At 36.3% G+C, this 17798-nt stretch overlaps 1 protein-coding gene across 4 annotated transcripts in view; it reads left to right on the top strand.

Moving 5' to 3' along the window:
• Positions 1-17798, top strand: part of Ahi1 (Abelson helper integration site 1) — a 145984-nt gene that overhangs the window by 17700 nt on the left and 110486 nt on the right. For all 4 annotated transcript variants that reach the window (XM_026786100.1, XM_026786098.1, XM_026786099.1 and 1 more), the window contains exons 2-10: positions 721-1201; positions 3202-3383; positions 3807-4026; positions 4907-5099; positions 7091-7186; positions 9647-9832; positions 11366-11518; positions 13202-13334; positions 16220-16343. In XM_026786100.1, the coding sequence (XP_026641901.1) occupies positions 891-1201; positions 3202-3383; positions 3807-4026; positions 4907-5099; positions 7091-7186; positions 9647-9832; positions 11366-11518; positions 13202-13334; positions 16220-16343 (1598 nt within the window). In that variant the 5' untranslated portion in view covers positions 721-890. The remainder of the gene's footprint in view (positions 1-720; positions 1202-3201; positions 3384-3806; positions 4027-4906; positions 5100-7090; positions 7187-9646; positions 9833-11365; positions 11519-13201; positions 13335-16219; positions 16344-17798) is intronic.

Raw genomic sequence — 17798 nt, 5'->3', positions numbered from 1 at the left:
TTTGATGTCTGCCTTGAGTTCTAGTAATATTTCTTTTACATAAGTGGGTGCTTTTATATTAGGGGCGTAGATATTCAGGATTGAGACTTCTCTAATGTACTTTCTAACTGGAAACATTCTTTTATGAATTTTAGCCCATTGCTGTTTTATTAAAAAATTATCTTAAGTAAATTTAGCAAAAGTGTATGTGTTTATATTTGTCACTTGAATTGCTAGTTAATTTTAGTGTTTCAGTGATATAGTTGAAAAATGCAGGATGGCCTTTCTGTACAATCTTGGCTTGAGAGTATAATTATGAGACAATATTAATAACCCATGCATTTTTTCCTTGGGAAACTTGAAATGTTTTTATTATCTATAACTTTCTGATGAGTTTTCTCCAACATATCTTAGCCAAATTAAATTTTGGATTACTCTACCAGTAAGGAAATAGCAACTGAACAAGTAATTTATTTCTGTAAAGACCTTAAGTAAGTACTCTTATCAGTATTAATTAACTCAGTTAATCTAAAATCACTTTTAGAGATTTCTAATCTTAAGTCTGCAACTCTAAATTGAGAATTGCATCAGATGTTTGAGAGAAGCACCATTCTATCCAAAAACGAAATGAAACAAAAAACCAAGTAATTGTCTCAGTAGTGTTGGGCATCAATCTTTATTTTTACCTTTAAGCACTTGAAATATGCTGAACTGAGCCTTTCTTGTTGTATATTCTCCTAGGCTGCCACCCTAAGAGTACTCTTCAGGATACCTTAGAAACTCAAATTAAAACTAATAACCTAGAGCACTGAGGAGCACGTGATCAGAAGCTGAAGATTCAGAGGACAATGTTAGTGTAGAAGAAGGCAAGCAAGAAAATACATATCAGAGTTAGCCAGACCACAAGAGAAATGGAACAAGAAACTCCAGAGAATGCGGATTCTGCACAGCAGAAAGTTAGCACCAAGTCAGAGGCAGGCGATGATGCAAATGACGGAGGAGAAAAGGCTGAACTGGAAGGGAAGGAGGAACTGGCAGACACCTATCAGCTCCAGGTGGCTGAAGAAATGGCGAAGGAGATTAAGAAGAAGATAAGAAAGAAACTAAAAGAGCAGCTGACTTATTTTCCTGCAGATACTCTATTACACGATGACAAACTGGGCAGCGAAAAGAGAAAAAAGAAGAAGAAGAAAGTCCCGGTCCCATCTAAACCTGAAAAGAGGTACTTAACATTGACAAATAGAAACATATGCTAGTATCTTCCAGTTCTGAGTGAAAGCTATAATGTAACAAAGAATGTTAGTGCTGCATTTGTAACAGCCACTGAGGGGATAATTGTGACCCTTTATGCAGTACTATGTTTGCTATTGCTAGAAGCTTTACAAGAATTCACTCACTGAATCATTTTACCATGGCCTTGTGAGAAGCAGTAATGGGATGATCCTGTTTTTCTAAGAAGCTGAGTGGTATAAGCCCCAGCACCAGTAAGAGGATCAGCCAGAACACCAACAGTCTAGCTCCACACTGACTACATTTACCCGCTTATACCCACTTTTGAAATAACAGGCCTGCCGAGCATGGTGCTTCATGCATGTGATGTACTTGGACACCAAGGCAGGAGATTCTGAAGATCAAGGCCAGCCTACATTCCATAGTGAATTTGAGACCTACCAGAGCACCATGGTGAAACCCTGTCTCAGAAAGCCCCTATACCCAAACAGACACATGCACAAATTCATTTTGATTTTGGGGTGGATATGTTTTCTTCCTTGTTATACAAATAACATTTGTTCATTGTGTAACAATTACAAAGGTGATAACTATTGACAAGGTTCTGACAGAGTAATAGCAAGACAGAAGTGAAACTGTTAAAAATAGCATCCATTTTCCTGTATCTTATTGGAACTGGGTGATGAGGCCCAGCAGGTAGTCATAGAGTGGGATTCTTGAAAAACTTGAACATGAAGAAGCAAAGATCCGCCGGGGCCATCATATAGGCTGCTGCTCATAGTGTACTGTGAGTCATTACCACATTAGTGTGGAAACAGGAAGACATTCTCACTAGAAATGAGAACTAGTTTATGAAGTCTAACTCAAACTATGCCGTACATGATGGTGGCATGCCAGTGTGACTGTCCTGTAAGAGTAGTATTTTGTGACTGATAAAATAGCATAGTTTTGGCTGGGCAGTGGTGGTGCACACCTTTAATCCCAGCACTCAGGAGGCAGAGGCAGGTGGATCTCTGAGTTTGAGACCAGCCTGGTCTATAAGAGTTAGTTCCAAGACAGATTCCAAAGCTACAGAGAAACCCTGTCTCGAAAAACCTAAATAAATAAATAAATAAATAAATAATTAAATAATAAATAAATAAATAAATAGAAAAAAATTAAAAATAGCATAGTTTTGGGGAATAACTACATGAAGTACATAAGTACTTGAAGTACTAAGTACATGAAGTACTTTTTACATAATCTTTTTATTTCTCAGAAAAAGAATGTTCTTTTTCAAAAGATAGCTGAGTATGTTGAAAATTAATTTTTATTATTTAAAGGCATATTTTTACTTCTTAAATTATGAACAGACTCCAATAGGCCAGTTTCTGTTCCTGCCTGCTACTTCTTGCTGTATGCATGTGGTGCAGATTTTATTTTAATCAAGACTTCTGAAAAATGTAGTCATATACCAGCCTCTGGAAATCAAAAGCAATGAACTTTGTCTAGAAATCAAAAGTTGTGTAGCTAAAGTTTCTTAAGAACAAACTTTGAGATTTTCTTCTACTTTTTGAGTGATTTAGACATTTGCTCATTAATCATTTAGTCAACAGCAGGAAGAGGATACTCTGAAATCCCATGTAATACAGGTCTGTAATCATGAAATACTATTTTATTTCCCCTTTGCTTATTTGCTTCTAGACAGCATCACAATTTGCTCCTGAGGCTAATTGTATGGTCCTCATGCCTGAGTCTACTTGGTGCTGAGAGTACACTGTGGCGTTTATAGCTTTGTTTACGCTGGCTTCCAGGATATGTAGCTCTTCATCAGGTAGAAAGTATTATCTATGGTTCCTAGTTTTTTATATAAGAAAATTCCAAATGATGACATTGTAAGAGGAAGATTATATATTATTCTTTTTTCTATTTACCATTCATTCTTTCATACCATAAATAATAATTATAAAAATAACACATTTATAATGGCTCATTCTTGGGTTATACTTGCAGTACCTCAGACGTCTGTGATAATGCAGCTACAGATGAACAAAAGAAAGAACATTCCCTTGAGACGGCTACTCCAGGATCTCAGCCTGACGAGGAAATGCGCTCAGCAGACAAGAAGGGAGATAACAATAAGCCAGAGACCAGAAAACCCAAGCCCAAAAAGACAAAAAAGAAGACTAAAGGAGGTCTGTTGCCTAAATTAAATAAAAATTATGTGTCTTTGTGGGGTAACTTGGCCCTAGAAACTTGTTCTGAAAACTGAAGGATATAATTTAAAATAAGTCAACCTACACTTGTTGGTGTATCTTAATTCTTGTGGAGTAAGGTGTTCATTTTTTAATAACTGGGTCTGTATGATGAGTTTATAGTTCCTGACTTAACTAAAGAAGGATATGATCTGTAGCTGCTTTGTGACATAAAAATTTAATTTTTAAGCCCCTGATGTTAGAACTGCAAATTGTTACGTTGGTGAATGAAAGCTGGCAGAGACTTTTTGTTCCCTGGAAGGTCTGTTGTTAGCGGAGAAAGGCACTGGAGATGGTCAGAGGAATTCTGTGTAAACCTAACGTGAGAGCAGTTATGACACTGGTGTTTCTTCCCTGCCGTAGGTCTGGTTGAGAAGGAAGACATGAATAGTGATGGTGTTCATGAAATAACAAGCCGAGACAGTCCAGTTCATCCCAAATGTTTGCTTGATGATGATCTTGTCATGGGGGTTTACATTCACCGAACTGATCGGCTTAAGGCAGATTTTATGATTTCTCACCCAATGGTAAAAATTCATGTGGTTGATGAGCATACCGGTCAATATGTCAAGAAAGATGACAGGTAATTTTTAAAAAGTTAAACCACTTTTAAGTTGAAACTGTCTGAAATAGAAATCCTCTTTGCTGCCCTTCATGACTGAAAGTTAATAGGCATCGAGCTGTGGATTGGTATTAGAGAACAGGCATTCCTCAACTTGACTTTAGAGAGGAAATGGAGGAAGTGCATCTATCTTGAGTGGAAAGTCTATCAAGCATAGTATTTAGGTCATAAATTTGCATTGTAAATATTGTGACTGTTCTACTGTTTAACCTCCCGCTTTTCCTTTGAGATTAATGTGTTATATGGACCTGAGGTGAGCAAATATGTAATGACTATGTTTTCCCCTGAGGTTATTTCTAGAGAGAATGCATGTGTGAAAGTCTAGATTTAAAAAACAATAAAATAAATCATTATATTAGATTATACTAATTCAAAATAAAATTTGCTTGAAAGGATATTGGGAGGAAAACATTAAGATTATTACAAAACAAAAGACACCCACTTAATTTCTTGTGTTAATACATACACAGAAAATAGGATGCAAAAGAGTTCTTTTTTTACAGTTGTATTTGGAGTTATTATGCATTTTATCATGCACTCATTTAAACTTCTGAAGTAGCTCCTGTTTTAGCTCTGTACGTTAAAGGTTATTCATACCTTTCATTTTCTATTATAATAAATTATGTGACCCAAAGGAAAAAAATATAATACAAGATTGTAGTAAGATGTCATCAATTTTAATTTTTAATAAAATTTATAGTTTTTATATGTTAAAGAACATTATTTTTGCTTTTGTACCATTATAGCTATTTTTCTGCTTCTTTTATGGACTATACATTTTTCTCACTTTTTCTAAAAAAGTGTATTGAATTGTAGTAATGGAAACTTTGTCTTTGAACAGTGAACGTCCTGTTTCATCTTATTATGAAAAAGACAATGTGGACTATATTCTTCCTATTATGACTCAACCATATGACTTTAAAAAGTTAAAATCAAGACTTCCAGAATGGGAAGAACAAATTATATTTAATGAAAATTTTCCCTATTTGCTTCGAGAGTTTGATGAGTGTCCAAAAGTCATTCTCTTCTTTGAGGTATGGATTAAAGAAAAAATTCAATTTTAATAAATATCATACAAGTATGAGTTATAAATTTAGTAGTTTTATAATGCGATAATGTAAGAATTTAATGCCTGGAATTTATTGTTGCAGTATGCTCTGTGGGTGCCAATGAGAAGCCCTTTTAGAAACAGAGATGGCACATTTGCTAGCTTCTTCCCAGTGCTAGGAGTTAAGTCATTTGGCCTGTTCTAGAATGTCTTGTAATCTTTACATCAGCTCAGTGATTATGAACTGAAGTCACAAATGCCATCATCCATTTGACTATAATCCTCTGTTGTGAATCCATCTCACAAAAGCAAAGTCATTGACTATATCAGACTATCTAAATATAGGCATGTAACCTGGAAAAGTAGAGAAGCATGTGCAGATCGGTTAGCAAATACAATGTAACACATGATAAAAAGGCCCAGAACTTCTTAGATGTGGAGTAGATGGGGAGAACAGTCAGGAAGCCCTGTGGCATGGGCAGACTTTGAGCTGACTTGTTCCAGTTTTCTCACCTGCAAAGGCCAGGGGGCTGGGAGGACATTGATTTTCCTAAAGGCACTCCAGCTGTCTGTATGGGCAGTTTGTTTCCCACAATAACTCAAAAGTATGATGTTCCTCTTTGTCTGGCTTATGTTCTCTTTCCATAACAAAGGGGAAATAGAGAAAGCCACTCATTCAATATAACCAAGCTGGAGAATTTAAGATGAGAACAGCAAGAAACTGCAATGACCAGAGCTAATTATTGATTTTTTAGAGCTGTTTTTGATAGATCTGTGACTACATTATGTGTGATTTATACAAAGCTATGTTTTGTTTTTGTTTTTGTTTTTTTTTTTTTTTTTTTTTTTTTGGTTTTTCGAGACAAGGTTTCTCTGTGGCTTTGGAGCCTGTCCTGGAACTAGCTCTGTAGACCAGGCTGGTCTCGAACTCACAGAGATCCGCCTGCCTCTGCCTCCCGAGTGCTGGGATTAAAGGCGTGCGCCACCATCGCCCGGCTACAAAGCTATGTTTTTAAAGGGTATAATGTATCTCAAGGAACTTTAATAAAAACTTACCATTTGATATTTATTGCTACGTGTTTTTTTTTATAATTTAAGAGAATAAAATATATATAGATCAGGTAGGTAACCATTAAAATGATATTCATGTTGATATATTAACATAAAAATAGATATCCATTTCATTCTGTATGAAAATTGTTTGCAAAATAGAATGTATTGCATTTGTAGTTCCATGCATGCATGTACTTAAGAATGCACAGAAAACATTAAATTTGCATAAAACCAATGTTGTTGATGGGGGGATGGGTCAGTGTATAAAATGCTGTTGCACAGCATGGATACCTCAGTTCAGCTCCCCAGGACCCACTTAAAAGTGAAGCCCAGTGGTATGTATCTCCAGTCGCAGCACTAGAGGAGGTGGATCCCCAGCCTTCTGTAAAGATTTGTTATCTCAACTGAGCTTTTTTATTTTAATCAGATTTATTAAATTCAAAGTGATATCCTCAAACAAGTATCTGGAATACCATCTATGGCAGATTGCCTATACTCCCTTGATATTTAATATGCAGGCAGGGTGAAGATATGATGAAAACCTCGAGAGGCCTAGTCATAGCATATCCAAAGAAAAACCCTACCTTCAAAACAGACATAGCCATGACCCTGTATATTTATGGGGTAAAAGTGTGACTTTTCAGTATTTATACAATATGTAAGAGTCAGAACTGGATTGACTGCTATAGTTATCATATTTGAGGTGGTTAATGCTTTGAAGCAAATTCTAATAAAAGGAATTAATATCAAAATTGAATCCTCAATAGTTGGATAAGTTAATTTGAAAATAAGCAAATGAGATAAATATTTTTTATTCCTTGTAAGGTAGACATTTTAAATGCCTAGATGATAATGTGTCCATAGAGAATATTAAATTTAGACAGTCTAGTATTCTGTGGAATAATTTTAAAAATATATTTACAGATTCTTGACTTTTTAAGCATGAATGAAATTAAGAATAACTCTGAGGTTAAAAACCAAGAATGTGGCTTTCGGAAAATTGCCTGGGCATTTCTTAAGGTATGTTATCACCTGTTTTTTGAAATCATTTAAAATAATCTCTTCCAAGTTTTACTGGGTGTTTTTCACTAAGTCATTTTGGTCTCAACGAGTTGTTGACTCAAGTCTTAGCAAGACTTATTAAGAGTCTGAAATAGGGTTGGAAAGATGGCTTAGTGATTAAGAGCAGTGACTGCTCTTCCTAAGGACCTGGGTTCAATTCTCAACACCCATATGGCAGTTCACAACTGTCTGTAACTCCAGTTCTAGAGGATCCAACACCCTCACACAGACGTACATGCAGGCAAACACACATGCACATAAAACACATGAGGTGTGTGTGGGGGGAGTAGATTGGTGGCACATGCCTTTAATTCCACTGCTCAAGAGACAGAGGCAATCGGATCTCTGTGAATTCAAGGCCAGCCTGGGTCTACAAAGTGAGTTCCAGGACAGCAAGGCTGTTACACAGAAAACCTTGTCTCAACAAAACAAAAAGAGGCTGAAATACTTACTGATTACCCAGTGTGTACCTTTTATACTTTTTGACCATAAAGATACTGTACTCAAAGATACATACATTCCTGCCATCTTGTGTTCAATTTATGAGATACTACTTAGCCTTTTCAATGTGCCAGTCATTGTTCAGCCAACAACCCTGAATTTCTTACCCCATAACATGAGCACTGGATAGATGGGAGAGTCTAAGCCATTATTAAGTTTTAAAAAACATTGTGAAGAAGAATAATATTTTAAACAAAAAGCAGTTTACTAGGAACTGCTCATATTTCTTCTGTGTTAAGTTTTGTACATATCTGCTGTATGAGCTATAAACTGCAACTACTCACTTATGTCACAACATTTTATTTTTTACTTTTAAAGATCAAATGAGTCTTAATTCATCCATATTGAATCATTGCTAGAAGGTACGAATTCTTGAGTCCATATCTCTGATCCTATAAGGGGTAATGGATTCTGTGTGTTTCCAATTTGTAATACTATGTGTCTTTTTCTTCATTGTAAAACTTACAAGCTTTACAAAGTTATCAGTAGTTTCTGTTGGATTAATTCTTTGAGCAATTTTGGTTTTTATTTTATATTTGCTGTATATGGTTGTATTAAATTTGTTACATAATTCTCTTGGAGTTTCTCATGTTCACTATGTCCCCACACTTACAGACACACAGGAGTGTTGAAGATCTACTGAAGGATACAGTTTTCTTAAACCCACTTTTGTTTCTTGTTCTTCGGATTTGTGAATACAATTACTTACTGGACATTTCAGCTTTGACTATCCTGGAAAATCTCTTACTGCTCCTCTTGTCTCTTAGTTCTCCTCATATTATCTGCCTAGGCTCGTGAGTTTATAACCATAAGTAACACATATCATGTTTTTCTCAGATTAATTCAAATGAAATATAATTAAAAATTTACTTCCATAGTTACACGAGTCACACTTAAGGATTGCCAGTCTCATGTGATATCCTCACGTTGTGATGGCACTTCGGTCATCATAGGTTTTGGGACAACTCTACACTGAGCCTTCCTTGGCTCTTTTTTCTTCTTTCCAAGTTGCATTAGCCAACAGCACTAAGTGCCCTGCCCTCGGTGCCTGACTTCCAGTCCTAGCCACCTGAAAACTCCGTGAACTGCCGCAAAACACTAACTTTCTTCTCAAATTCACAGTGGACACAGTGCTTACAAGGGCATTTCCTATTTAGCTTTTATGGAGTAAAAGAAAGCTTCATTTGAACTGCTGAGTCCTTTTCCTAATACTCTCCATTTATCTGCTTATCTTGTTTTGTTTACTTGGCTTTTTAAATAGGCCTTTCAAAGAAGGTAAACTAAAATACTGACAAATAGAGTGGTTGGTTTGAATTAACTTATCTTAAAAATGATTTGTGTATACCATTTTATTCATTAAAAGTATTAATGTAGTCCTTTAGTTCCAGATACTGGGAAAGCTGAGGCGGGATAGGGGGGAGGGGTTTATAAGCTCAAGATCTGCTTGAGTCCAGATTTCAAGACCAGCCTGGGTCATTTACTCGGGACATAGCTTAGTAACAGAGCACTTGGGGGGCCCTGCAAGACCTCAGTAGGATTCATCTTTAGCACTGCTAGAGAAAAAGTACTGACAGTAAGCAGAAATGCTTGTGTAGAGTAATATGTACTTTCCTCTTCATCATAATTATTTCAAACAAGTGTTTGTTGCTCACTCTTTTTCTGCTGCCATGATGTAAATGTTTTCTCAGCAGTCTGCAGCAGTTTTGCAGCTGAAAAGAGTGCTGCTGGGAAATGTCTTCAGATTTGCCATGCTGATCAGAAAGTGCCTCCTGCTGGGTTCATCTCCCTTTTTCTCTATACATCTAAACCATTTCAACCTGTTTTAGTCTTTTAAAACCAAGCTTCTGGCTCTGTGATTGCTTTATTGAATGTGTGTTTTCAAAAAAGATAACGTTTTACACAAAATCTTGTTTTAAGCTTCTGGGAGCCAATGGAAACGCAAACATCAATTCAAAACTTCGTCTCCAGCTCTACTACCCACCCACCAAACCTCGGTCCCAGTCAAATGTTGTTGAGGTTTTTGAATGGTGGTCAAAGTGTCCAAGAAATCGTTATCCATCAACATTGTACGTAACCGTACGGGGACTGAAAGTTCCAGACTGTGTAAGTTAATAGTAAATATAAATGTCTCTCCTCTATTATCAAAATTAAGGATGGCCTAATGTACTTTCCATATTTAAAGATCTAAGCTCTCAGAATGATTTTAACAGGTTTCTGTAACAGAAAGAATCCTGCAAAGACTGTGTTTAGTCTATAACAGTTAAAAGAGTAGATGAACTTGTAAGTTTTAAGGAGTAGACTTCACTGTTAAGAAAACTGTTTTGGCATAATTTTTTATTTTGTAGTTGAAACTAAATAGATGGAAAGTTGGTACTGGGAAACATTTTCATATAAAGGGCAATAAATAAAATGTTTTAGGCTTTGTAGTCAGGTGTCAAAACTTCTCAATGTTGTAGTAGGAGAGTAGCCATAGAGGCACACAGAAAATTAAGAACACCTTAATGTGTCCCAGTACATCTTTATTTATAATAATTAGTAGTGAACCAAATCATACTTGGGCTTTACTTTGCAGATCTTGATTTACATATTTTACACTAGAATCAGTAAATATTATTAACCAGCGAATAGCATTTCTACTTCTGTTGTCTACGAATGAACATTATTAATGATCTCATTCTAAATGAACATAAGATTGAAAAGCTTATGCTATTGTCTTTTTTATATTAATCTTTCATGTAAGTTGTACAGTCTGTAGCTGATTTTGTATGCTCTGAGCACAGGATTGATTTGCATTGATCTAAATGGAATTAAATAAAATCCATCAGATCGTAGGGTTTTTTTTTTAAGAATTTCAGATTTTTTATGATATTGGTTTTGTGATTGTTTTTAAGCTAACAGAATCATGTTATATCGGAGGCATGGCATAACATTAGGTAGGTATTTATGAAGAAGCAGACACAAGGGCTGTAATCCCAGGCACATCAGAAGTGGAATATAGAATACACAGCTCACTTCAAATACATAGCAAGTTTGAGGCAACCTGAGCTACATGAGACCTTGTATCAGAAACTAAAACAAACAATGAAATAAGAATAATTAAGTAAAGCCATTTTTACTATTGGAATCTACTATTTTATCCAAACTTCTAAAGCTTTGTGATTATAGGAGAATAGTTCAAATAACTTTTATTTCATTTAGAATGATATACAAATGAAAAAAAAATTCTGGCTTGTGTTTCTAAAAGGTTTCCATACCATTTGTCTCAGTATTTTAATTTTATGAAGTTTGTTTGTTTGTTTGTTTGTTTTTATTCAAACCAGAGTTTCACTATGTAGCTCTGGCTGTCCTGGGACTCACTATGTAGACCCGGGTGGTGTTGAACTCATAGAGGTCCATCTGCCTCTGCCTTCCAAGTATTGGGATTAAAGGTGTGAGCCACCACATGGGCTTTGTCTCAGTACTTTAAAAACTATGTACATTAAAAATATGACAACTTGTTGACAATATTCTTGACTTCCACATGATCCCAGTGGAGGAAGAAATGCACCAATTCCTACAACTTGACCTCCACAAGTGTGCATGGCTTTACCGTGTTTGTGCACGTTTAACATTTTCTCATTTTTCTTACACACATAGATAAAGCCATCTTACCGCTCTATGATGGCTCTTCAGGAGGAAAAAGGTACACCCGTGTATTGTGAACGCCACCGTGACACAAGTTCAGTAGACACAGAACCTGGATTAGAAGATTCAAAGGAAGTGGTAAAGTGGAAACGTCTCCCCGGTCAGGTGAGAGGGTTGATGATGCTTGCATTTGTTCATTTGCCATTGCTCTGACAAAATATTTGAGAAAAGCCTTTTTGTTTGTTTGTTTGTTTGTTTGTTTGTTTGTCTTGGTTTTTCGAGACAGGGTTTCTCCGTAGTTTTTGGTTCCTGTCCTGGAACTAGCTCTTGTAGACCAGGCTGGCCTCAAACTCACAGAGATCCGCCTGTCTATGCCTCCCGAGTGCTGGGATTAAAGGTGTGCTCCTGGCACCAACTTCCTCCATCTAGTAAGCTTGGCCTGACCATCTGAATAATCTTTATTAGCTATATTTAGTTAATATTTACAGTCATCTGATAATAACTATTTGTAGGGCTGTTGTGATGAATATAGCTAAAGACATTTGTAGTGATGTCAACGTTCACGATATACAATAAGGGCTCTGTGTGTACTTACTTCATCCTCTTAAGTAGCTTTCTCATCCTTACACTTTTAAAGGAAGTATTTTTACAGCTTGGTATTTTGAAATTGGCTGGCAGCACTGCTTTGGTATTTTCACCCTTAATGAAAATACAGATCATTTGAACACAAACACTGCAATATCATGATAGTCTAACAGCTAATCAACTACTAATGTGTTGACTGGGTTTTCTGTCCTGCCCAGTTCCCTGCAATCGCTAAGTCCCAAAGAAATCACACAGAGGTCTACATTAACTATAAACTGATTGGCCCATTAGTTCAGGCTTCTTATTAGCTCTTATAACTTATATAGCTCATTATTAGCCCATTATTCTTATCAGTGTTAGACATGTGGCACATTACCTTATTCAGCGGGGCAGTCACATCTTGCTACTTCTGGGATCGGGCCAGAACTCCAGAGGAATGGGCTTCCTCCTTCCCAGAATTCTCCTGTTCTCAGTGATCCACCTCTACTTCCTGTCTGGTTGTCTCACCTATACTTCCTGCCTAACTACTGGAATTCAGCGTTTATTTAAAATATAATTGACAGAATACAGACCATTCTCCCACACCACTAATGGTCCAGTAAAATGCTTACCACTGGTACAATAACCAGAGATAATTCATATCCAGGGTAGGATGTGAGGTGGCAGAATTCCAACATACTATTTAGAATGGAACACATTTTAAAACTTAGAAACCATTTATTTCTGAATTCCCCACATAATATTTTCAGACCATAGTGACCATGAATAACTCAAACCACAGAGAAAGCAAGGCTCTCTGTCTTGGAGATAGCAACAGTGGGTGGTTATTTTAGGAGAGAAAAGCCAAGGATGACCATTCCTAAATCCTGAATTTAAACTAGGACATGCATGGCATTTGTAGCTTTCACATGTTTCTGACCTTAGGAAAAGTGACTGTTGTCATTGAGTAAGGAGGTGAAAAACATTCTTAGTGTGGCTGTATGAAAGCAATATAACAATAATAGGTTGGAGCATTAGATACTGAATTGTTTATTTGTGCTTTAGATTACCTAAGTGCTATTAGACATAAATTTGTTTTATGGAAAACCAATTCTGTACTAAAAGAATAATTTTTTATAGTTTTTCATTACTCTGTGTACGTGTCTTTCTTTTCCTATGTGTTATAGTAAAAGAACTTTAGCAGGAAATTATGGTAATGGAAATTATGAGGTCATTTTATTTTAATGTTTTCTAATTTATGTAGTTTTAATAAATTCTTTTTAGGCTTGTCGTATCCCTAACAAGCACCTCTTCTCACTGAATGCTGGAGAGCGAGGGTGTTTCTGTCTTGGTTTCTCCCACAACGGAAGAATACTAGCAGCCGCCTGTGCCAGCCGAGATGGATATCCGATTATACGTAAGAATGATGCTACCTATTTGACCCGATTGTATTCACTGTGATCAATATTGGGTTTTTAGTTAACTGAAATCTTATTTAACAATTTCCTAGTAAATCAATCATATTTCTTAAAATAAAGAGATGGTTACTGTATAATATCTATTCAGAATGAGAAGATTGAATGAAAGATGTTATTTGTTTAACCAACAGGTGGATTTTTATAAACATTATCTATTTTAAATATACACATCTAGTACAAGGAGAATGTTGAGTATCATGGGAAACTTTTAGCCCATTGTGATTTAGCTGGTAGTCGTCATGATCTGAATTACAAAGTGCAGCAGTTTTGCCATGTGCTAAAATTCTAATACGTGATCCTGAAGGACCTCAAAGAAAGCTCCCGTTGTGGTAGGGAAGGCAGCAGAAAGGCAAGAGATCTTTTTATTTAGCCTTGGGAGATTTGAAAAGCAGGATTATAATATTCTGGATTTAGTTGTTTGTTTTATCTCAGTAATGGCATTAGCTTTCGTTGTCTAGAAGAAGCCAGCTCTTCGTGGGCATCTGCCCTGATATTCAGGCCACACTGGACTTAACCTAGCTTCACACAGTTCATGATATTCATTAAATACATGTTCCAACATATTAATTGTCATTATTATCTTTTGGAGAATGAAAGGGTTATTCATGATTTGTGTGCTTTAGATTTTTCTCTATTAAATGTTATGCTGTGCTTAAATAATTATATATTTAGATTTATTTATTACTTTAATCTCAACAAATATAATAAGAATCATTATCTCTAGCTTTGCATTCTTTGATTATGGGATGTCTGACTGAGAATTCACCCAGCTTGCTCCATGAATTTTGGAAGTATCCCTTCATTATTTCTCCAGATGTTCTGTTTGCTACCTTTGTCTTTCTTCTCCTAGGACTGCCATCATATCTGTCTTTGGAGACAGGTGTTGTCTATTGGATCTCTGACACTTAATCATTTTTCTTCATTCATTTTCTGTTCCTTAGATTGGATAGTGTCAGTTCCCCTAAAATCAGGTTTAGTGATTCTTCGGCCAGTTTAGGTCTGTTGTTGAACCATTCTCTTGAGATCTTTATTTCAGTGATTATACTTTTCAATTCCAAAGCTCCTTTGGGGCTCACCCTTAGCATTTCTGCTTATTTACCTATGCTTTCTTTTTTGGTGAGGAGAGCCTTAGGCTTTCTTTAGGTCTTTGACCGTGTGACAATGATAGGTTTAATTGTCTTGCTAAGAAAGATCAGAACTGGGCTTCCCAGGTTTCTGTATGGACAACTGCTTTTTCTTCCTGTGTGTAGTTATACTTTTCTGTTTGTTTGCCTGTTTCCATGTCACAACTTCATGTTGAAAGCTGAGTATTTGAAGTAACATAGTGCAGTATAGCTCTGCTTCCATTGTTCTTCTTCGTCCACCTAAGCTGTGCTACTGCTTCTGGTTGTCGGGTTAATCTCCTAGACACATTCTGTAAAGAATTTGTTCTCTGCTGTGTTAGCAATCCCCTGTAGACTGTACCCAGTCAGCTAGTCTGATGCTGCCCTTTGCCAGGGAGCATTATTCTGGGATATTCTTTCAGTTATTTAGTACACAATTTTAAAAAGTTCCTAAGCTACTTCGGGTCACCCACATAAAGATAAAGCCTCCCAGTTTTTTCTTGGTTATGCATGTTGCCTTTACATACTTGTGTGGGGAACCTAGATTCTTAGCAATATTTTGAAGGTGTCTATAGTTCCCCATAGCCATCCAATTCCAGGTTCTGCTTGTATTTAGATTTTGTGTTCTTTAGTGCACTGCGTCTTATCCCCAGCTGGTCTTAATCTAAAGCAACCACAGCATTAGAGGGTGCCCCTGGTTGTTTCTGCATGCACACTGGAGCAGGTGCTTAGGGAAGCTACTCAAAGTAGTTAGCTAAGCCTAGGAGCCTGCTTTGAGTAGGAAGAAGTCTTTGCATTAGAGTTGTTTGTTGGGAGCTTCAGACCTCTTCTGTATCAGTGAGTGGTTTCTGGGCTTCTGATTTTCATTGTGTTCTTTTTCTTTACGGTTTCTTCAGTGTTTATTTAGGAGAGAGGAATTAGATAGTTGTAACAACACAAAGCTCAGTGTTCTTACTGAAATGAAACAACTGTTTTCTCAAGTAAGTGTTCCTCCAGCTCTCCCAAGCCTTGCACGGTTAATTCTGAGTTCTTTAATGCCATTTGCAAGTCTTCTTTTTTCTTTTACAGAGGATTAGATTTTCCAAAGTCCCGATTTTGCTCTGGGTTCTGAACTGCTTAGTTGTCTGAAGGGTGGTTGATATCACCACTAGGTGGAAGTAGAGGCTTGGGCACTGGTCGTTGTTGAGCACTCAGTTTAGATTTCCTTGAGCCCTACCTTGCTTTGTCTATTCAACTCATTTGCTACTAATTCCATTATGCGCACTAACATTTTACTATTAGAATTTCTTTCTGACAATGCAATAGTTTATATTTCTTATTACATCCAAAAATTTTTGGAATTTAATTGATTTTAGAAGAAAGTAATACCTTATTTATGAAATTCTAAGTTATAAATTATTTAAAGTGAATTGCAATGTAAATAGTATTTAGTTTTTACTAATAAATTGACTATGAAAAGTTCTTTGGGGATTCTAGCAATATGAGTAATTGATAGCATATTAAAGAATATTGTCAAAATTTAGCATATAAAAATTTTATGTAAACTGAGATCAAATTTAAACAGTTCTTGTGTTTTGAAATTGTGTTAATATTGTAAATATTTTTTTACTTTAATTTTGCAGATAATGCTTAACTTTTTCTAAATTATTAGAAGTTGTGAATTTATATATTTGTTGAATTAAAGATATCCTAGACATTTAATTTCTAAATATTTTTATTAGTATATGAAATTCCTTCTGGACGTTTCATGAGAGAATTGTGTGGCCACCTCAATATCATTTATGATCTTGACTGGTCAAAAGATGATCGCTATCTCGTTACTTCATCATCTGATGGCACTGCCAGGTTAGTATACGTTTCAGAAGTTCTTACTGTCTGTGCTGTTTGCCATCAAAGAAAGCTAAGAGAATATAGAGAGACAGATACGCCTCTGATCATCACAGCTGTGCATCATACATAGTGTCTGCTTAGACAGCAGTAAAACTTGATGCCAATTCTCTTGACTCTCTTTTATTTATTTAATGTATATCATTTCTGGCCCTTGATGTTTTCAAACGATTATGTGTAAACTGCTAACTAATATCTTGCAAGAAGTGTGTGATATTTGTGCTATACTGTAACTGAGGATTCTGTCTTCATTGTAGGCTAGGTATAGGGGCCTGAACCCATAGTGTTCTGTAGGTAGGTATAAACCAGTAAAGGACTCAGTTACATACATACCGTAAAGCTTTATGGCTTGTTAAATATTAACATTTTCGTAAAATCAGTCTTAACTTATTCCCTTTCAATTTAATATGGATCACAACACAACATTTTATTTATTGTGTGATTCTTTAATTTTTTTCCACAGTCTTACTTGTAGCCCAGGCTGACCTCAGATGTGCAGTCTCTCTTCCTCAGCCTTCTCTGTGCAGGAATTACCGGAATGGCCATCACACCTGCCTCAATCAAATACTTTAAGAGCTAATTTTTAAACGTTATTTACTTCTTTTAGCTCCTTGTTTAACTTTGAATATTCATGATCTAAACAGAAAAGGGTTTCGAGATTCTTTCTCTCTGTAATCTACACTAGGTAGACACACGTTCTCTATCGCCTGGGAACTGCACTGCTATCTTTTTGTGACCTACACTAACTTCGTTCTCACTTACGTTCCCTGCCTCCTGTTCTTGCTTAGTAGGCCGTGTGATTTCTAGCGCTAGGCTCCCTCTACTGCTAACCTTAACTTCCCTTTCTATGTAAAATGACTGTTGGTCAGTATGTCACCATTGTTCAGTTTTATATTTAAGTGAAAAGTGATAATTAATGACAATTTACTTCCGTTTCTATTAGTCTGGGGCAGTTATTACCCCCTTAAATGTACTAAAGCTGTTGACTGGCTTACTCTTCTATCTACAGGTGGGTAATGACAGTAGAGAAAAGGTCTCAGTTTGCTGAGCCATGACACTGGCTTTTAAGGTGTAAATCTCCTGAGCCTTCATCCCTGCTGAGTCATCTTTCAGTCTCTCAGTTCCTTTTTCTCATTCACAAGCAGCAGATCCAGACATTAGATGCATCAGTTTTATCATCTTTTATTTGCTGACTTCAATTTATGATCAAATTTTCACTGGATATATGGATGGTCTCCATAATGTCTATCAGTGGACCCAGTTTTATACCTGTGCATCTCTTGATGAAACTGTATGGGCATAGACTCCTTAATCAATTAAAATCCAACCAGAGTGCTGGTAAAGAAGTTTGTCGGGTAAAGACTACTGTCTGTAAACCTGGTATAGCTGGGACCCACACAGTCGAAGGAGACA

The sequence above is a fragment of the Microtus ochrogaster genome, linkage group LG4 (assembly GCF_000317375.1).
Source record: "Microtus ochrogaster isolate Prairie Vole_2 linkage group LG4, MicOch1.0, whole genome shotgun sequence".
NCBI lineage: Eukaryota > Metazoa > Chordata > Mammalia > Rodentia > Cricetidae > Microtus > Microtus ochrogaster.
The sequence above is the reverse complement of the archived record's forward strand: the minus strand, read 5'-3'. Positions and strand labels throughout refer to the sequence as shown.